The sequence below is a fragment of the Myxocyprinus asiaticus genome, chromosome 27 (assembly GCF_019703515.2).
Source record: "Myxocyprinus asiaticus isolate MX2 ecotype Aquarium Trade chromosome 27, UBuf_Myxa_2, whole genome shotgun sequence".
In the NCBI taxonomy this organism is placed as follows: domain Eukaryota; kingdom Metazoa; phylum Chordata; class Actinopteri; order Cypriniformes; family Catostomidae; genus Myxocyprinus; species Myxocyprinus asiaticus.
The window spans coordinates 9798704-9821003 of NC_059370.1; the positions used below are offsets into that span (position 1 = coordinate 9798704).

Genomic DNA, 22300 nt, shown 5'->3' on the forward strand with positions numbered 1-22300 from the left:
GTCTGTCTTGTCGGGCACTTCTCACACACCTTACAGTCTAGCTGATCCCACAAAAGCTCAATGGGGTTAAGATCCATAACACTCTTTTCCAATTATCTGTTATCCAATGTCTGTGTTTCTTTGCCCACTCTAACCTTTTCTTTTTGTTTTTCTGTTTCAAAAGTGGCTTTTTCTTTGCAATTCTTCCCATAAGGCCTGCACACTCTGAGTCTTCTCTTTACTGTTGTACATGAAACTGGTGTTGAGCGGGTAGAATTCAATGAAGCTGTCAGCTGAGGACATGTGAGGCATTTATTTCTCAAACTAGAGACTCTGATGTACTTATCCTCTTGTTTAGTTGTTCATCTGGTCTTCCACATCTCTTTCTGTCCTTGTTAGTGTCAGTTGTCCTTTGTCTTTGAAGACTGTAGTGTACACCTTTGTATGAAATCTTCAGTTTTTTGGCAGTTTCAAGCATTGTATATCCTTCATTCCTCAAAACAATGATTGACTGATGAGTTTCTAGAGAAAGCTGTTTCTTTTTTGCCATTTTTGACCTAATATTGACCTGAACACATGCCAGTCTATTGCATAGTGTGGCAACTCAAAAACAAACACAGACAATGTTAAGCTTCATTTAACGAACCAAATAGCTTTCAACTGTGTTTGATATAATGGCAAGTGATTTTCTAGAACCAAATGATCAATTTAGCATGATTACTCAAGGATAAGGTGTTGGAGTGATGGCTGCTGGAAATGGGGCCTGTCTAGATTTGATCAAAAATGACTTTTTTCAAACAGCGATGGTGCTGTTTTTTACATCAGTAATGTCTTGAATACATTGTGATCAGTTGAATGCCACTTTGGTGAACTAAAGTACCAATTTCCTTCCGAAACAGCAAAATCTGTACATTATTCCAAACTTTTGGCTGCCAGTGTGTGTGTGTGTGTGTGTGTGTGTGTGTATATATATATATATATAAAAAGGAAGACATTTCATCATCCAAAACTTAGTATTACAGTGGCTCTGACAGCTCTACAGAGGCACATCATCCACAATACAGACTCAAGAATTATGACGCAATTTGATTTAATAATTTTTACATCAAAATGACAAAAACACAGTAGTTTCAGATGTTTGCCCTCGTGGTTTTCAAAATGAGCATTTTAAAAGATCTACACTTTTCACAGAGTAATAACCAATAACAATGAGTTAAAAAAAAAAAAAAGAATAGAAAAGAAAAAAGAAACACTACACAAACATATCAAAGGCCCTAAAAAGGGTTTGACATTTTCCAATATCACTGCATAAAAAGAAAACCATCTCCAATGTTCCTGGTGGATGCAGCTAATACTTGAAACGCCACATGAAGAGGCAGGTGTGACAGTCTGAAGTGATGCACTGAGGGACCTCATAGCTGCAGAGCGCAGAACTGCTGGTACACAGCCAGGATGTGATGGTCGAGCTCAGCTGTGAAAAGCAGGTTCTCCAGGGTGCCCATATACTGCTGGATAATCACATGATACTGTGGAAGACAACGATAACTGATAAAGACACGAATAAGTGCTGCTACATGAGCTCAAAATACAGTATAGTAGGTCTGCAGCAACTAATCAATAAATAGTTTTAAGTTGCAGACCTACAATATAGACAAGTAAACAAGTGAACGAGGACTACCATGAGAAAGATCTGCTGTAGCCTCTCAATGCAGTTCTTGTACCAGGTGGTGTTGATGTCAATGCCGCTTGTTTCACAGCGAACCAGGTGCTCCGTCAGTAACATAATGAAGCGCTGAGAGAGAGAGAGAGAGATAAAAACAGTTCTTTTGTTGTCTCTTTGCTCCAGGCACTGTGGGTTCAAATATCATAATTAAACACAGACACATGAAAGAATCTCCAATGTTTATTCTCTCCTGACAAGCAGGAACTAGCTGTAAAAGAGCTTTTTTCCCTGTTGACACGGACAGAGTCTTTGTAAATCTTTTGACACCTCTACAAAAATATTAACAACGAAAAAAAGGCTTTTTAAATCAGGAAAATGGATTTGCACGGTCACAGACGCACCTGGAAAATAACAAGGAAAAGGTTCTTCTGTTCGCTCTGGGCCGACTCCACCTTCTCCTGCAGCCTCTCGATCTGTTCCTCCAGTTGACCCTCCTCATCCTCACTGTTCTTCTCCATGTCCTCTTCATCACCGCTGTCCCGCTGCTACAGCAAGAGAGAGAGACACATACGACTCAGGCATTAACATCACTCAGCATCAAGCTTTACGTTAGTCAATCAAACCCACACGTGGAGTCATTAGAACCAAATATTAGAAATGAAGTATATTCTTAGCAGTAGAGTACAGAGAGATTTTGTAAATACATTAAAGATATGAAATTAGAGATAGTCCTATATTCCAGTGCAATTAAATGTCCAATGAGCCCGGTTAGGAGCATACAAATAGGCCAACTACTGAAAAAAATCAGCTAATATAAATCCAACAATACAAGAAATCTGCGTTCACGTGAGATTTGAAATCATCTGCACTTTGGATAAGCTGGTAAGAACACTGGTAAAGGTGTTTACATGTAGAGAGAAATTTGGGTAATGGGCAAAACCGTTTATGAACTCACTCTAATAAAGGAAAGTCGTTTTAAGGCATTTATATGACCACACACGTAGTTAGCTTAAGGATAATCGGTGTAAGACTGTGCATGTAAACGCGCTCCATCTGCATGCGTCATAAATTTATACTTAATTGTATTAACTTGCCTCCGAACAAGAATAAATGAGCTGTTTTGCATACTAATAAAAACTGCATGGATTGTTACAGTGACATGTGCAAGTGGTTTGAAATCTGATTCAGATTGTATTTTTGGAAAACCTTTTTGTTGTGCTGCTTTTCCAGCTTTTCTTTCGCCTCATCCAGCTCTTTCTGGATCTTCTGCACATGTTTGTTCATCTTGCGGATGGTCGAATGAAGAATCTCCCACACGTAAAACCTGTACAGCCCCAACAAACTCAAATCAATTACAGCTGCAATGGTCTCAACTGCACAGGTAATGGTGAGTCAGGGTCAGAAATTAAAGGGGGGCCCAGGGAAAAAAAATTCCATTCTTTTTTGTTCATATCATCTGATATGTTTTATTCTAGGCAAAGTTAACTATAATACGTAATATGAGTTGATGCTGGTTTAATTTTATAGGTAACAACCTCAATATTAATGAATTGATTAGGTTTTAATATGGTTAGAAAAAATATGCCCTCATAAAAAGGTAAAAATGCCTCTGAAAAATTACCCTTAAAGAGATAGTTCACTCAGTACACTCTAATTATCTCATCATTTATTCACCCTCATGCCATCCAGATGTGTTTGACTTACTTTCTTCTGCTGAACACAAATGAAGTTTTTTAGAAGAATGTTTCAGCTCTGTAGGTCCATACAATTCAAGTGAATAGTGGCCAGAACTTTCAAGCTCAGAAAAAAGCACATAAAGGCAGCATAAAACTAATCCTTACGACTCCAGTGGTTTAATCCATGTCTTCTGAAGCAATCCAACTAGTTTTGGGTGAGAACAGAACACGAGCAAAATGTAACTCATTTTTCACTGTACATCTTGTCATTGCATTCTTTTCACACAATCATGATTTCAAGCTCAATTGCACTTCCTAGTGCTTGACGCGTGCACTAGAAATCATGATCGCCAAGGAGATTGATGCCAAGATTTATAGTGAAAAAAGGAATTACATTTTGGTCTGTTCTCAACCAAAACCGACACGGATTAAACCACTGGAGTCTTATGGATTACTTTTATGTGCTTTTTGGCCCTTCAAAGTTCTGGTCATCACTCACTTGCATTGTATGCACCTACAGAGCTGAAATATTCTTCTAAAAATCTTTGTGTTCAGCAGAAGAAAGTCAAACATCTGGAATGGCATGAGGGTGAGTAAATGATGAGAGAATTTTCATTTTTGAGTGAACTATCCCTTTGATAATAAAAAAAAAAGTTTTTTATTTCTGACACTGCTGTGAGTGTGTGTTTGTTCTGTGTTTACCTGGTGAAATCATGAGCCATTTCAGGAGAGAATATCCAGTTGGCCACCGCTGCACAGTCCACGATCTGAGTCCTAATAAACTTGTCCACCAACACTGAGATCATCTGCACAGTGTTCACAACATGAGCTCTCGCTCCCACACATTTATATGAAATGAAACAAAACCTGTCCATATGCAAGAAAAAAAGCACAATGACCTACAAAGCCAAAGCGCAGTAACTACGGCAACACTGAAACTGAAAAGAACGGCTTCAAAGTTTTTTGCTTGTGCAGCCAAATCGGTTGCCTGGGGCAAAAGTCAGTTATACAGTGTAGCGAGTGTTGTACAGAAGTCTAAAATCGTCCAACCAGAATCCAGTCTGCAAGAGAGCCGTGTAGTAAGACAATAAAACATGAAGCAGTGGCATTAATATATGACGTGTGAATGACCTCACCTGAGGGTGGCCCCTCCAGAACTCATAGAGAACCCTGAGGATGTGCAGTTTCCCCTCGTCACTCTCTGTAAGGGTCTTCAGAACCTCGTGGAACCTGACAAAGAAATAAGCTCATCACTACTTACCAGAGAAAAAAAAAAAAAAAGTATTTTTACAAGCAATTAGCACACAATTAGTTTTTGATGCTTTTGTCAATGGTCTGCGATCTAACACAAGAATCACTTTAAACAATTACAGACACCATTCATTAGCAGGAAAGGGAACAGAGAGCCGGCCGCTGGCAGACCTATGTGGGGTTTGGCAGGAGACACTCACTTGGCCAGAGCACTGAAGGAATGACTTAAGGACTTGGCAGCTAAATGGAGCAGCGTCTGCAGGAACACATCAATCTTCAGAGGGTTGAAGCTGTCGCCCTCATCTGGACAGAGTCAACAACTGCATTTAGACACTGCTCAATGCTGACAGATTTCTACTCTACCTGAGAACATACTTAATTTCTCGGAACAATCTGTTTTGTTTCAAAATGTTTAAATTGCTTATGACTTTAATACCTTCTGAGACTACTGAAAATCATACAATTATCAAATCATATTAGTAAAATACTAGAGGCTGACCCACCATCATCATCATCCTGGTTTGGATTGGGCACATCTTTTAGTACAGTAAGAATCTCTTCATTTGATGCACGGTTTTTGATAGCGTTAGCCACTGTGTTTGCCACAACAAATCCAGGCAATGTACCTGTAACAGAAGCAACAAAAGCAAAATCACATGTGAGCAAACACGGCAAAAATGTTTTGTATATTATAGCTAACTTACAATCTTAAATGTGCTAACATATTTCATTGTCATTTTTTATTATTATACAATTCCACTGATTACACCAAAACTCGTAATGTGTAGCCCTATCTTTAACTACACATTGTCATATGAACAAGCAGTCAGTAACTGCACTGCCTGATTTAATTCTCATGAGTCTTAGGGCATTTTCACACCTAGCTCGTTTGAGCACTCCAAGCGCTCTCAGAGCAGTATAACGTGTATATGTGAACAACCCAAGTGGTCTCAGACCCCCTAAAAGGACCCAAAAGCGAACCATACTTATGTAATTCTATTCCTGTGCAATAATATTTAATGTAAAATTCTATATTTTTTAAGCCTTAAAAGTAATCATATAGCCCCATTTTACTATATGATTTCAAGTTAAAGATCAGTAAATTACTAAAAGTGTAGGCCTGTCATAAGCATACGTACACCTCAAGTAGTATGACAATTTGATTGACAGTTGCTTATCATAATAATTGCAATTATTTATGCAAAATTATTGTCAGCCAAATTTCATAATCGTGACAGCCCTAGCTGCAATGGGGTCTGAGTTCTTAAGGAGCTGTGGTGTGAACAACAAGGGGTCTGAGACCACATTAATGTGAAGAGGACCAAAAAAAGAAACTGGGTCCTTTTTTAAGTCCACTTACATTGTGAACACCCTTTCTGGTTCACTATAACCGAACTGGGTTTGGTTCACTTAAAACGTACTATATGTGAAACCACCCTTAAGTACAACATTACAAAACACTTGGTTATTTTGAGCTGGACACGACAGAAGTCATAACTTCCAGACCAGTGAGATTAACTCAATACCTGCTCCTGCAGTGTTTTTCATCCACTTAAAAGAACCAGTTTATAATAATCATTCGTTCGGGAATCGGACTACACTCATCATGCTGCGTTTCATGTTGAAGATCCAAAAGAACTGATTCATAAGAGTCATTAGTTTGGGAATCCAACTACACTGTGCGTGCTGTATGTTTCATGCAGTAGAACCAAAAAAAGAAAACGATTCATAAGAGTCATTTGTTCGGAAATCGGACTACACTCATCATACTGTGTGTTTCACGCTGAAGATTCAAAAGAACCAGTTTGTAGGAGTCATTTGTTTGGGAACTGGACTACACTTGTCATGCTGTGTGTTTCACGCTGTAGATTCAAAAGAACTGATTCATAAGAGTCATTAGTTCGGGAATCCAACTACACTGGGCATGCTGTATGTTTCACGCTGTAGATTCAAAAGAACCAGTTCATAGGAGTCATTTGTTTGGGAACTGGACTACACTTGTCATGCTGCGTGTTTCACGCTGTAGATTCAAAAGAACCGATTCATAAGAGTCATTAGTTCGGGAATCCAACTACACTGGGCATGCTGTATGTTTCATGCTGTAGATTCAAAAGAACCAATTCATAGGAGTCATTTGTTCAGGAATCGGACTACACTCATCATACTGTGTGTTTCACGCTAAAGATTCAAAAGAATCAATTTATAAGAGTCATTAGTACGGGAATCCAACTACACTGGGCATGCTGTATGTTTCACGCTGTAGATTCAAAAGAACCAGTTCATAGGAGTCATTTGTTTGGGAACTGGACTACACTTGTTATGCTGTGTGTTTCACGCTGTAGATTCAAAAGAACCAATTCATAGGAGTCATTTGTTTGGGAACTGGACTACACTTGTCATGCTGTGTGTTTCACGCTGTAGATTCAAAAGAACCGATTCATAAGAGTCATTTGTTCAGGAATCGGACTACACTCATACTGTGTGTTTCATGCTGAAGATTAAAAAAAATAAATAGACTCAAAGGAGTCATTTGTCCAGGAATCCAACTACAATGGTCACGCTGTATGTTTCACGCTGTAGATTCAGTAGAGGGCAGCGCTGCACCAAATTGCACTGCAGGAAACACTGTCAGAGTATTTAAGTATGGTGCTCAGTCCACATCGGCAGAAAAATGCACATTCAACCATACGGTTCTAGTATGCTTTTCAAAATGGAACCAGTTCCAAATAATAATAAATTCTGTAAAATTCTGCAAGTTTTCAGTTCCCGACCTTATAAAGGACAAAATGCTATTTTTATGATTTATTTAATTTATTTTTAAAGATAATGCCGATTCTGCAAAGGAAATGTAAACTAATGAGCAGAACTGTATACAGTCAATCACAGTGGTGTAAAGGTGTCAGGACGTACTGCTGGACTCTTCTGTATATTTATAATGGCACACAGGTTCAGCGGGAATCAAAGCAGAGAAGCTCGGAAGAACAATGTCCACTATCCGATGATGGTACGACAACCTGCAGGTTTACAATCAAGACACAACATTTATTAACCACAAAACAAGCATCAGCCGGGTCCAGTAACTATTAAGCATGCACATTTAGCTCATTTTGGATAGCCGAGTAGTCAAAAGATAAATCATCAGAATAGAAATTACTTTTGTCATATTGTAAAATGACAGTTCTGTATTCAATTTTATAATGGTCATCTTCTTGGAGGTTGATATTGTCAAAGAAGCAGATCTTGCTCTAAAAAATTTTTTTTTTCAGTTTTCTAATTTGAAAACATTTGCCCTAAAATGTTAAATTCTAATATATTAAATATACACAAAGAGTAAAGGTTGTTAAATTGTGCTTTTTGTGTTAACATGTTAGACTTCAAATAAAAGTGGTAAGATCTGATAATTAATCTGAAAATGTTTAGCTCCCTCAAATGTTTAATTGGATAAATTGGCCCTAGAAATAAAGTAGTGCTATGAAGTGTTGCTGTTGCTTTCCCCTGACTGATGTGAATGTATATAGACCTGATGCAAAAAAGATGAAGTGCAACTTGAAAACAATTTGAATGCAATGTGGGTGAAAGTTACCTCATACACTTTTCCAAAACCTCTTTTACAAACTTGGGTTTGGGCTTTTCAACATCTTGAGTCAAACAGTCAGCCCTAAAGAGACAGTCACAGTTCAACACTTCAAGACAACAAATACAGCTGGAGCCTTTTGACATCCAAACACAACACACAGCCTCTAGAAAAGTAAGCAAATTTGATCAGCACGATAATTAAGTAACTCATTCTCACCAGTCATCCCAGCTCCATCTGAACTGGAAGTTACTCAAATGATGCGAGAACCAGTTGATGAGTCTGTAACAGAAAAATCCACTACATAAGAGAAACATTCAGGCTTTGAAGATTCTCAGGCCTCTTTTGAAGTCAATCATATATTCGATAAAAAAAATATTTCGTACCAAAATAAGAAAGGCTTTAAACGGAATGTTCCGGGTTCAATATATAAGTTAAGCTCAATCAACAGCTTTTTTAGCATAATTACCACAAAAATGAATTGGCTCCACCTTTTCATAAAAAAAAAAAAAGCAAAAATCTGGGTTACAGTGAGGCACTTACAAGTGAATGGGGACCATTTTTAGAGGGTTTAAACAAAGAAATGTGAAGCTTATAATTTTATAAAAGCACTTGCATTCATTCTTCTGTTTAAACTTGAGTATTATATGAGCTGTAAAGTTGTTTTAAATCGTCATTTTTACAGTTTTACGGTTCGTTGACATTACATCATCATGGCAACGAAGTTGTAAAATTGTCTATAACTTCACACAGAAAAGGTTAGTTCATCATGTTTACACATATTGTTTATGTCTTGTGGTTATACTTTTGAAACCGTGAGTATTTTAATGTTCAAAACTTGGCCCCCATTCACTTCCATTGTAAGTGCCTCACTGGAGCCTTGATTTTTGCTTTTTTTTTTTTAAAGAAAATGAGGAACGAATCGAAATTAATTTTTGTGGTAATCAACATTATGGCACAAATGCTGTTGATTGAGCTTAACTTGTATTGAACCCGGAACATTCCTTTAATGAGAATTTTTTATTCAAAGGCTGTCATCCTAGTTTTGGACTTCAAAAATTCACCAAGTAACTTTACTGAGATCCGAGATGACTTCCATGATCTAAATCAAGTGTACTCAATGAAAGTGGTTTACAGCCAATCATTTAACATCACACAGGCAACTCACCGGTCTGCACATATTGTATTCATTGTGTCCAGTCTCATGTACATCATTTCTGTGGCTTGGGCAAGCTGAAAGCAGCAGGTTAAAGAAAACTACAAGAGCAAGTTTGAATGAGCCATAATATAGTTTTTAACGGTTACGGTTCTAGATGCTGATTGGTCAATACAGTGTTCCAGTCATGCTAAAACACACAATATTCATTGCAACAGCTACAGTATGATGCAAAACAACTGCTCACCTGGCTAATGTGTTAATCACTGCAAAGCATTAATAGAGGTCAATTACTTAGTTTACATTAAATTCACCCTTAATCTTCATATCTTAATATCTAATAGTCTATAATAAATGTAATAGTCTTGGTATCTAATTATGTAGAAACTATTTTATATAGAAGGTGTGTGTATATATAAGTGGCCAAATCGTGTTTTTCATGCAGGAAAAATTCATGGAAATTAATAAAATCTCAGAAGCCATGGAAATTACTATTGTAAACATATATGTTTCTATTTGTTCCCTGCTCTAAAATATTTCATGAGCTAGATGTGGCTCTTGTGTACAGTAAAAATTGCCTGCAAGCCATAGTGATGTCCGATTTGTCGGTGGAGCATTTTTTGAGTCTGTTCTTTTCAATGAATCAGACTACAAGTTTCACAAATCAGTCTGAATAATAAAATCGGAATCAAAACTATTTTTACAAATCTGTAGCCAGTACTCGAAAATGACTAGAAAGGTTATGAAAAGTCATTTGTTGAAAAGCGTCGGAACACTGAATATACTGTACCTGCTTTTATAAAAGACATTCCATCCCTCGTGCAATTTTTTTAAAAGTCATTTTTATACCGTTTTAAAAACAATGACAGGGATTTTACAAATACACTAAAACAGAACAAGCAATCAAATGAATTACATTCAATCACGTGACATTTAGTCAGTGTAAAGGATACGACTTGCGGTAAAGAGCCCGGCTGAAGTTTGCAGAGCTCAATGAGTAAAGCGGTGTACATGACATCAATGTGAGGAGGAGTGGGCAGCTTGAATAACCCACCAAATATCACCTGCAGAAGAATATCCAAACATAAACAGTACAAATAAAACATTACACAAACTCAAAAGTACATGTCTGCTTTAGTTTATTACACAGTAACAATTAACTGCAAAATTATTCAGAAGTAAAGCATTTTTCATTTAAATAAAGTTACTGTTCAGCATAATGTGGTTATTTACCTCCACAATATGGTAGTTAAGGGGTATCTTGTTTTTGCCAGGGTAGCTGAGCAACTGGGCAGCACTGAAAAAAAAAGACAAAAAAAGAGAGAAAGAGGTAAAGAAAAGAATATGAATATTATGGCAAAATCACAAACAAAGCCCCGTAAATCTCAAAACAAGAAAGACAGTAGCATATGCAGGGGACGCTAGCGATGGGCATTTTGCTAATTTTGTCTACTCAAGTACTCGGACTAATTACTCGAGTGGCAATGACATGTTCATAACTGTATATATAATAACATGTCTGACAAATGTCTTTGGCTGCTGCATTGCATCTTGTTGTTCCAGTGTATCGTCTATTCATTATTATAAGCCGTTATAAAATAATGTTACAAAATGTACAAAAGATTGCATAATCAAAATATAATGATATTTTGTCATTATATGAAGATTCGCTGCCCAACTCAATGAAAGAATGTGCACAATGCGCATCTGTCTGTTCTTCCTTCAGGTTACCGTAGTAATCTTAGTAAGCGTGCACCAGTTTTTTTAGTGACTGTCTGAACTTTCTATTTTCAAATCGCAGTTGGCTAAACAGGAGACGCCATAACCATTGCGTTTTTAATATGTGTATTAAGCTGAAGTTCAGTTTTGAAGATGCTGCATTCTGTTCCATTTAGCTGCGCTCTGTCTAGCTGTTTGAAACACTCACAACGCATCGAGTCCACTGCCACATGCCTGGTGTGTGTGTGTGTATGTGTGTGTATGCGTTTGTGTGTGAGAGTGTGTGTATGTCTCCCCAAGTGTTCGCTCCTGTGGGGAAAGCTGTGATGCTCTGTATTGTTGTTGCTGTGATGATTCATGAAGCATTCCATTCAACTCGGGAGAGTCTGAATTTCCACCTTTCAACTGGAGAAAGTGCAACGGAATGACACTTTATGTCGGACTTCTAACTTGGAAACTCGTGCGGAAATCTTCAACTCCCATTTCGTCGAGATGCAGGTGTGTGTTACGTCAAGCAAACATTTCAAGCACCCAGGGCAGGGAGGTTTACAGTCAATGACAAACATTCATTTTTATTAAATAATGTCCATTAATGAATCATAAAGTTCTTACATTAAATTATAAAACGTGTTTAGCAAACGTTTTGCAGGTGTTCAAAACATGGTTAATTACACTCTCTTTTGATAACCGTAACGATAGCATTGCAGCGTCGCATATCAGGTTGGTTGCTATGAGATGTCTCTGATAATCAATGTACCCCTAAAACCACAACGTAATCTCAAAATTAAAAAATAAGCTCCCACTTTGACATGTTTGTGTTTAGTTGTCAGGTAATTGTCACTGAATTTCAAATTAAGTGAGAAGTCACATCATGCATGATCACGTCGATCATCATTTTCATGATCGATCATTGCTGCCACGTCCGAGTACTCGTGCCCATTGCTAGAGGACGCACCATGTTTTTCTCTCTTTCCAGTGAGAGTTGATGATGCAGTGCAGGTTCTCTTCAATCACAAACCGCTCCACTGAATGACTGCCTGGCATCACTGGCCCCTGACATCACACAGACACACAACCATTAGCACACTTACCAGTTCACATACAACTAAAGTCAACTGCATCCACAAAAACATCATAAGATATTGTAAAGTAATATAACAACAAAGATGTTACCTAATAAAAAACAACATTTGAATGCATTTGAGGTACAAAAATGATACTTTTTTTCTGAACTATGCATCCAACCATCATCACAAATAATCGGAAAATGTCTACCTCTTTTCTGATGATGCAAGCAAGGCCACGTGGGCAGGGAAAAGTAACATTAACTAATAATATCATAGCCTAACATGTCCTGCCCTACATTAGTTCCTCATGAATATTCAGTTCATCTCGAAAATACATCACGTTACAGAAGTTAAATGCATTGTGAATGCTGTTTTAAGGATGAGGTAGTTTCTCTTCTCTGTGTCCCATTACAGCCCCACTCAAATGACACGGGCTCATTGTTAAAACAGTCCTCTGTACCTCTGGTGCGTCAGTGTAATCAAACATGCGGAAGACGACACGGGGCATGGGGTAGACGGCGTCGTCAGAGTGTGCTGGAGGGGTAAAAGGTGGCAGGTTGTGCTGCAGGGCTTCACACAGCACGCTGTCGAAAGCAATATATGGACGCAGAATATGACGCTCCTGCCAGCGATCCTTCTTCAGTTTCTGCACCTGAGCCCAGAGACAATCCAGATACTAGAGAGATAGAGAGAATAGGAGAGGAACTTAATTATCAAACAGCCCTTATGTCAGGGCTTCTAGTTCAAATGATGTGTTCTGACTCTCACCTCTTCCTGTGGGTGGGGCTTTTCTGCCGTCCACACCTGCAGCATGGGAACATGAATCTTCTGTCGCCGCCTGTAACAAACCCAGACCATGACAGTTCATAGTAGATTCCGCTGAACTCAATGCCATCTACCAGCATAACAACATTTGAGCTGTCAAACATTGTAAATTCAACATGAACAAGAATCAAGTAACAAATTACTGACTTTTCTCCCCAATTTGGAATGCCCAATTCCCAATGCATTCTAGGTCCTCGTGGTGGCATAGTGACTCACCTCAATCCGGGTGGCGGAGGACGAATCTCAGTTGCCTCTGTGTCCGAGACCGTCAATCCGCACATCATGTGGCTTGTTGAGCACATTACCGTGGAGACCTAGTGCGTGTGGAGGCTTCACGCTATTCTCCACGGCATCCACGCACAACTCACCACGCGCCCCACCGAGAGTGAGAACCACATTTTATAGCGACCACGAGGAGGTTAACCCATGTGACTTTACCCACCCTAGCATCCGGGCCAATTGGTTGCTTAGGAAGCCTGACTGGAGTCACTCAGCACACCCTGGATTCGAACTCACGACTCCAGGTGTGGTAGTCAGCATCTTTACTTGCTGAGCTACCCAGGCCCCCCAAAAGTAAGCGTGTAATCGGTGACGATAATTGCTTTTTGGAACTATCGGTTATCAAAAAAAAATAAAAAAAAATAAAAAAAAAAATCAATGCCAACGTTTTTATTTGTATTTCTTTCTTTATTTCTCCATGTTCCTCTGTGGCCGGCGCTGGAGGATTCTAAAGTTAAGGCCCGTTCACACCAAATCCATGGCGATTTTGCGAGACAAACTTCCAACGAAAGGTCTATTCACACTGATACCGTAAAAACTGAACAGTAGGCAGCACTGTTGCTGTTCTACAAACATTTATACTAGTTTCCTGCCTGGATCCTTCAGCATTCAGCTGTCAATGCATAAGACTACTATATTGAATTCTGTTAAAGCATTTACCTTGTTTGGCATAACTGTTTCATTATGTTCTTTCCATGTTTTTGATGCATTTTGAGGAATACAGAATCTTGTGTTTTTTATGCAAGTGAGACGAGTAAAGAGCGCTGATGCATGAATATACGTCCAGCATCTTTATATTTGCATATGTATTTTGTTACGAGTATATTCCAAACAAACTTCCGAACCTAACTTCTCTTTAGTTAATGCCATGATTAATGCCTGGATAATACAATGTACAGTGATATAAATACTCGTGGAACCATTTATATTAAAAAATTAACAGGTATAGTATTCAATATGCAGAAGATTAATAAGAATTTGTTGCATAGTTCTATTGAATTGAAGGTTTCTTGGGCATGGTTAGAAAAGAGCACCAATACAGGAATACTTGGTTATATTATTCTTGCGTTGGGAAAAAACAGGTTCTGCAATTTGTTAGTCTACAGTAAAATATTGCGTGAAGAGTCTTTTAATGGGATATTTTACTACTAGCTTAGTCCAAACTAAATGCTATTTTAATGCCAGGATAATATAAGAGGCACAGTGAAATACATATTAAATATTGCACATTAAGACACCAGATATATTTTAAAATAAACACTATTGTAATATTCTAAAAAGAATGTGTACAACTTCTATATTATTAATTACCGCATATTTGCATTGAATTTAGTGATTTTGTGCGTGAGAGAGTACAAGGGTGCAGGAATACTCAAAAGTCTTTGTTAATGTACATTTATCATACTACAGTACACGCTATAGGCCTTTAATACTAAAATACTGCTCATAATATTATAAGTAGGGCTGGGCGATATGGCAAAAAAATTAAATCTCGATTTTTATCCAACTTCTGGACGATACAATTTTTTCTACTTTTACATATACTCCAACATGATTCAAATTGTATGTTCTTTATTAGAATGCAAGGCAATCTGGTTAGAGAAATCCAAGTTCTTTTCATTATCGGAAACAAAGGTGTGCAAGAAAAATTTACATATGCACCAAATACACCACAGGGGGAAGTTGTCAGAGTGTAAAATGTAAAATAAATTAAAATCTAATAAACCATGATGTTCGGAAATTATAGAATGAAATAAGAAAACTGCAAAATAATTCTTAGCCAGTGTAGGTATTCATTTTATCTAAACCAAGCCTACCTAGAACGTTATCTAGAAATCAATCTACAGTGCATCCGGAAAGTATTCACAGCGCTTCACTTTTTCCACATTTTGTTATGTTACAGCCTTATTCCAAAATGGATTAAATTCATTATCAGGTGCGGCATTAAGACAAGCGCTATGAATTCTTTTTCTCTTCCTTATTCAGACTTTGGTGGATTTAAAACATATGTAACCATAGTGTTTGCAGTGTTTTTATGCAAAATCTCAATTTCTCTAATAAAAAAAATAAAATAAAACATTGTCAAAACACAAATTAATCAAAAACATCTGAAAAACCACCCAGCCCTAATTATAAGCAGACTTTCAAAAGCAGACTGGGTTTACGTCTGAAGTACAAAGGGTTCATGAACCGCACCTATGTAAGTATTAAATTTTCAGGGGTATGTATCAGCTGAACGTCCAATGCTGGTGTTTGCCGGTTAATTAGTGCCACCAACACGCTGGAAAATGACAAAAAAGTTCTTTATCTCATTGGTAAGTCAGTTTTCAGTCCGAATAATAAAAAATAAAAAATAAGTTTGTCAGGCCTGATGTGAATAGTGCCATAGGAACCCATTGTTCCTATTCAAAAGCTCGTTCGGAACAAACATTCACACTGCAAAAAACTGACTTGATGTGAATGAGCCGTTAGAAAAGTCTGGTTCTACAGTATAACAGCGACCTATAGAGATTAAATAAAAACTGACACCTCGTGGATATCTGCTGTATCAAAATCTTCCATTGTTGATAATATTCATCCATATTTTTATCCTCACTTCAATGTATATTTTTATTTTGATTAGACAATCAAGTGTTTTAAATATAAGCAATGACATGCAAAGAAAAATGTGACCATTTGAAAACGTGTCTCATTAACACGTGTCTCCAATTTCATATCTTCTGAAAAGTGACAAACCTTATTCCTGTGCAAAATTATATATACACACACACACACACACACACACACACACACACACACACACACACACACACACACACACACACACGTGGCCAAAAGTTTGGAATAATATACAGATTTTGCTGTTTTGGAAGGAAATTGGTACTTTAGTTCACCAAAGTAGCTTAACATTGTCTTTGTGTTTATTTTTGAGTTGTCACAGAATGCAATAGACTGACATGTGTTAAGGTCAATATTAGGTCAAAAATGGCAAAAAAGAAACAGCTTTCTCTAGAAACTCATCAGTCAATCATTGTTTTGAGGAATGAAGGCTATACAATGCTTGAAATTGCCAAAAAACTGAAGATTTCATACAAAGGTGTACACTACAGTCTTCAAAGACAAAGGACAACTGGCTCTTACAAGGACAGAAAGAGATGTGGAAGGCCAGATGTACAACTAAACAAGAGGACAAGTACATCAGAGTCTCTAGTTTGAGAAATAAATGCCTCACATGTCCTCAGCTGACAGCTTCATTGAATTCTACCCACTCAACACCAGTTTCATGTACAACAGAAAAGAGAAGACTCAGAGGTGCAGACCTTATGGGAAGAATTGCAAAGAAAAAGCCACTTTTGAAACAGAAAAACAAAAAGAAAAGGTTAGAGTGGGCAAAGAAATACAGACATTGGACAACAGATAATTGGAAAAGAGTGTTATGGATCTTAACCCCATTGAGCTTTTGTGGGATCAGCTAGACTGTAAGGTGTGTAAGAAGTGCCCGACAAGACAGACACATCTATGGCAAGTGCTACAGGAAGTGTGGGGTGAAATGTCACCTGAGTATCTGGACAAACTGACAGCTAGAATGCCAAGGATCATTGCTGCACATGGAGGATTTTTGATGAGACTCTTTGTAGTTTAATTTTTTTTTTTTCACATTGTAATAGTAATTTTTCACGTTATTAATGTCCTGACTATACATTGTGATCACTTGAATGCCACTTTGTTGAATAAAAGTAACAATTTCTTTCCATAAGAGCAAAATCTGTACATTATTCCAAACTTTTGGCCACCAGTGTGTGTGTGTATGTGTATGTGTGTGTGTGTGCGTGTGTGTGTGTATCTCACATATACACACAAAACTCTTCATCTGGTGTGTATATATAGGCTATTAAAAGCTTAATTTGGTAAATACTTAAATATAGAGTATAGCAACAGAGAAAAGTCCCTTGTGTATTTTGGGCTTGTTTATAGTTAAAAGACCCACGTTATGCACAACATCTTAATTTGATATGGTTATTATTGGGATTTTGGTTGAACAATAAACTGCATCCAGGATTTTTTTTCATTTTGGACTCTTGTAGCCACTTTTCTGTGCCCAACAAAGTAAGAAAAACAACAACTGTTTAACATCCTAAGAATCGATTTAAAAAAAACTCTCGGCTGATAAATCGGTTATCAGCCTTTTACACCACCTTAGTTTGTTTCTTTGTTTCTTTCATTTTTTACGCCATGCCAGCTTCTATTGCTATATTCAAGGCGGGAACCAGGTTTAGTCATTTAAAATAGTTAAATAAGTTAAATGAGGTGTTTAAGATTCATTTTTCCTAAAAACCTTAAAACTAAATTTGGATTCACTTGATTAAAAACCTTTTCAAAAGAATCAACTGAATAATACAGGTTCCTCAGATGTGTATAGGTATGACAGTCCAGTAAAATATGTTTAATGGATAGTGGGTTCTGACAAGATGAGCACTTTGGTGAATTTTCTCCTGATAGTAAAAATTGGTGTGTGAGTCTTGTATGTCCTATCCGGCATCGTGTATAAATGACTTGATCCCAGCGATTATTAAAAGGGAACACATATCTTGTTCCAACAACAAGATTTATTTCTCATAATTTGTTGTTTAAACATTGATCCCACTCCAACTGCCATTTGTTTTTGATATATACATTCAGAGTTGGTTTCAGATCTGTGGAAGGTATAGGGCAATTTACTGGTTCAGTAGATAGTGCTCCTCTGGCAGCTCTGTCTGCTTGTTCATTACCGGAGATTTCTGAGTGTCCAGGTCACCACCTTAGTTATTGGTATCGGCAGAATCCACTATCGATTGACCTCTAATTAGCCTCATTTACTAAATAAATGTCCCTTAATATCAATGATTCTGGTCTTATTATCATTAGTGCACATTATCATAAGGCAAAAAAAAAAAAAAAAATCCTCTCTGACATATACCCTTTAAAAGAAATCATTCAACTTAAATAGGAACCTACTTTAGATAACCCTCAATTTGGTTGAGCAAGCGATCCATTTCCACATCCTTCTTCTCATACAGTTCCTTGCCGACCCAAGGCAGACTTGACAGCATGGCATACACATACCAGTCAGACCGCACCTGCACAGACACATCTGTTAGGCTCGCAATATCTTACAACAGTAGACGGTAGGCTAGGTGGTCGGAGAGCAAGTCTACCTGTGGTATGTCCTCTTCCTGAGTGACGCTGACAAAGTTCTCAAACATAGCGACCATGGAGGGAGCAGCGATGACGTGACAGTTCACCAGGTCACTGAGGAATCGCACCTGCAAAACACATGACGAACCAAACATCATAAAAAGCGATAGAAGCATGGGGTGCATTTTTTGATTAACTCAAACAAACACATACCAAATAAACGGCCTCGGAGTACAAGTTTGATTTTAGAGTCTCCTTAAGTTGTCGGATCATGGCCTCCACAAACTCTCCTCCAAAGTTGTAGTTGCGAGCATTGAGAAGCCCCACCAGTGTGCTGTATACCGTCAACTTCTCTGGCAAAAGCCTTGCACTGTGCAACAGAAAAGTAACTTATAGAAGAATATTGTAAGTCCTACACAGTAGGGCTGGGCGATATGGACCAAAAATCATATCTCACTATTTTTAGGTTGAATGGCAATACACAACATACAGTAGAAAGTGTTTCACAAAAGCATATGTCTTAAGATGGTTATTTATATCTTCAGCTTTAGTGTGTCAATAAGAAAATATAAATGTTAGACTCCCAAACATTACTTTTGCAAATAGAAAAGATTAGAATAGAAGAACAGGTAGCCCTGCAACAGATGGCATGGCCCCCAAAAAGCCCCCCACTGAACATCGTGTCAGTCTGAGATTACATAAAGAGACAGAAGCAACTGAGACATCCTAAATAGATAGAAGAACTGTGGCGAATTCTCCAAAAAGCTTGGAACATCCTATCTGCCAACAACCAAGAAAAACTGTGTCCAGGTGTTCCTAGGAGAATTGGTGCTGTTTTGAAGGCAAAGGTGGTCACACCGAATATTGATTTAGCTTTTTTATGTTTACTGGACTTTGTATGACATTAAGTGATCAATGAAAACTATTTATTTCATTATTTTTGAAGACATCCTCACTATGCAACATTTTTCACAAGTGTCTCAAACTTTTGCACAGTACTGTATATCTCGGTATTTTCTACGAAGCGGACTAAATGTTCAGCTGTAAGTCAAAGCCACATGCGAGATGGTAAATGAAGCTTGCAATGCGCTTTGTTTCAGGGCAGAAGACTTTTCAATCTCGTGGCCGGGGTTGCAGCAGCAGCACGATGTTTAACACATACTGCAGTTTATAGCGCTGTTGTAAATGGTGGAAGTGATTTGAAGTGCTTCCACTTTTGAATATAACCTGTTTATGGCATTCTCAACTTATGACGTGCAGGACTTGACATTAAGCATTGTGATGTGCTTGTCCTTTGGACAAGTAAATTGGTCATTCACTTGTCCAGAGAGAAAAAAGGACATGTATTGGTTACATGCTCAAGTAACATGTTAGAGTTTCTGTTGTATGTTTTCTAAAATTACGACATGGCCAACCTAATAGTATTATACCTATGCAATCAACTAGATTCTCTGGGACAGAAATGTAAACTGCGCTGTGTAGGGGAGGTCTATTAAATCCAAACCATCTCCAAATAACTGAACCATTGTTTTTCTTTTTACTAACCAGGTCTTCTATAGCAGTGTGAACTGGTGCTGTGTATCCTTCCATGTTGTGGGAGAACTTGTGAGCGAGTGGGGCCGGGTTTGCACGCAGACGCAGAGGGAAAGTGTGAGAGAGGAGAGATACAAACACGGCACGGCTTTACAGAAGAAATGGGTTGTGTGACGCAACATCAAACTATATCGATATAAACGGTATTGTCTCATCCTATATCTCATTTGAAAATATATCGATATACCTTAAAAAGTTGATATACCGCCCATCCCTACTACACAGTGTCTTTCGCATTCTCTGCAATTTTGGACCCAAATCAAAGGAAGCAAAAGAATATTGAATGCTTGCAAGTTCCTTACACAGCACATAAGATTCGCAGGATTTTGCTTTTATAATTTGGAAGATCAGCCTCCAGGACGCCGGCAAGACCCTCCAAATTGCTCTCCAAGGAGGATGTACTCTGGAAGCATACACAACAAAACATGTACCGATCATTTTTGACTGAATTCATCAACACTTTTAAATGATTAATAAAACATGCAAGGTAATACCTTCTCTCCCACTCTGCAAATCAGAGACTCCAGACGGTCTTCAATCTCAATAGGTTCTGATGTTCTCCTCCGTTTGTGAGGCTGAGCGCCTCCTGAAATAGAAAAAGTCAAGTTTTTTTTTTTAGCTAGCATTGAGATTCAGACACCCTTTCTTTAAACCTCCATAAATGCAAATCACATTCAACATGGAAGATGGACAGCTACAGTAAATAGTGCTGAATTCTGCTTCAAGTATGAGGTATATGGATCAGGATTCAGATAACACAATCATAACCTAATTTGCCATGAATACTTATTATACAGATCTCAAAGCTCTTTCTAATCTTCCTTTCAGCTCATATAGTATATTAACATCAATCTGCAAAGAATAAACTATAACGCTTCCCATACTTTGAATGGACTTTGTGCACACCACTTTTGTACTGTTTACATACTGTTATACTATTTTCATCCTACCCATTTTAGCCTTCAACTTTTCTTTTGCACTACAAATCACCATCTCTCAATGCAATACTGCATACTCATCCTTGCACTACCGCATCTCACACTTCTATATACCTCACTTATATAAAGCCCCTGTGTTTGGAGATGGTTCACCCAAAACTGAAAATTCTCTCATCATTTACTCCCCCTCATGACATCCCAGATGTGTATGACTTTCTTCTGAAGAACACAAATTAAGATTTTTAGAAGAATATTTCAGCTCTTTTGGTCCTCACAATGCAAGTGAATGGTGTCCAGAACTTTGAAGCTCCAAAAAGCACATAAAGGCAGCATAAAAGTAATCCATATGACTCCACTGGTTTAATCCATGTCTTTTTGAAGTGATATGATAGGTGTGGGTGAGAAACAGATCAATATTTAAGTCCTTTTTACTGTAAATTCTCCTCACTGCCCAGAAGGTGGCGATAAGCACAAAGAATGCAAATCACACAACAACAACAAAAAAAAAAAATTGTAAAAGTGAAAGTGGAGATTTGTAGTTAAAAAAGGACTTAAATATTGATCTGTTTCTCACCCACACCTATCATATCACTTCAAAAGATATGGATTTAACCACTGGAGTCTTATAGATTACTTTTATGCCGCCTTTGTGATTTTTGGAGTGTAAAAATGTTGGCACTCATTCACTTGCATTGTGAGGACCAACAGAGCTGAAATATTCTTAAAACCTTTATATGTGTTCTGCAGAAGAACGTAAGTTATACACATCTGGGATGGCATGAGGGTGAGTAAATGATGAGAGAATTTTCATTTTTAGGTGAACTAAACCTTTAATTGGTGTAAGTGTATTTACTGCCCGTGTCCCCTGATCTTGTTGCGTTTTGTTTGAAAAGACATGTTATAAGCTCTGCACTCGTGTGCTTCCCTGTCACGCAAGGCAGAATGACAATAATAAACCAGCTTTTACTGGTGACTTACGGCTTTCTTCAATATGCAAATTTACGAGGGGTGCTAAGCACTCCATGCAAATAAACAAACTATATTAGACAAAACACATCGCCCTTCGCCTAATCGAAAAGTCTTTCACTGGCGAACATAGAAGTAAACAGACATACGATATGAAGATTACATAAACACATGCTAACACGTTTGCACACTCACCATCATTCTCATCGCTGTGTCTGCGCCGGGACATTTCTCAAAAACAAATATACAAACCCTTAAAATAATATGAAAACCCCCCCTCTCTATATATATGTGTGTGTGTGTGTGTGTATATACATATATAAATATACACACACTTTTATTTGACGTATCGCGTCCACTGAATTCCGTACAGTAAAGCACGACGCTTTGAATGACAACAACCTAAAGCCACACGAGAAAAATAAAGGCGGTTGATTTA

General features: G+C 37.8%; 1 protein-coding gene across 1 annotated transcript; it reads right to left on the bottom strand.

Annotated features, from left to right (window-relative positions):
• Positions 1-1052: 1052 nt before the first annotated feature.
• Positions 1053-22294, bottom strand: LOC127417597 (nuclear cap-binding protein subunit 1-like). Its single transcript, XM_051657632.1, has 23 exons — positions 22057-22294; positions 20452-20543; positions 20260-20360; positions 18578-18734; positions 18385-18492; positions 18185-18306; positions 12854-12923; positions 12546-12761; positions 11974-12071; positions 10533-10596; positions 10253-10363; positions 9312-9376; positions 8363-8425; positions 8153-8227; positions 7480-7583; positions 5073-5195; positions 4770-4872; positions 4455-4548; positions 4021-4124; positions 2849-2966; positions 2044-2187; positions 1658-1771; positions 1053-1505 (listed from the first exon to the last, which is right to left on the bottom strand). The coding sequence occupies exons 1-23, from the start codon at positions 22088-22090 to the stop codon at positions 1392-1394; spliced, it is 2394 nt and encodes a 797-aa protein (XP_051513592.1). The 5' UTR covers positions 22091-22294; the 3' UTR covers positions 1053-1391.
• Positions 22295-22300: the final 6 nt, after the last annotated feature.

What these genes read in the sequence shown, in the direction of transcription:
- LOC127417597 (XM_051657632.1), bottom strand. Translation starts at nt 22,090, where the DNA reads ATGTCCCGGCGCAGACACAGCGATGAGAATGATG. An exon ending in ACACAGCGATGAGAATGATG is followed by an intron (nt 20,544 to 22,056) that starts GTGAGTGTGCAA and finishes TTTCTATTTCAG; the next exon opens with GAGGCGCTCAGCCTCACAAA. An exon ending in AGATGGAGCTGGGATGACTG is followed by an intron (nt 8,228 to 8,362) that starts GTGAGAATGAGT and finishes CTGTCTCTTTAG; the next exon opens with GGCTGACTGTTTGACTCAAG.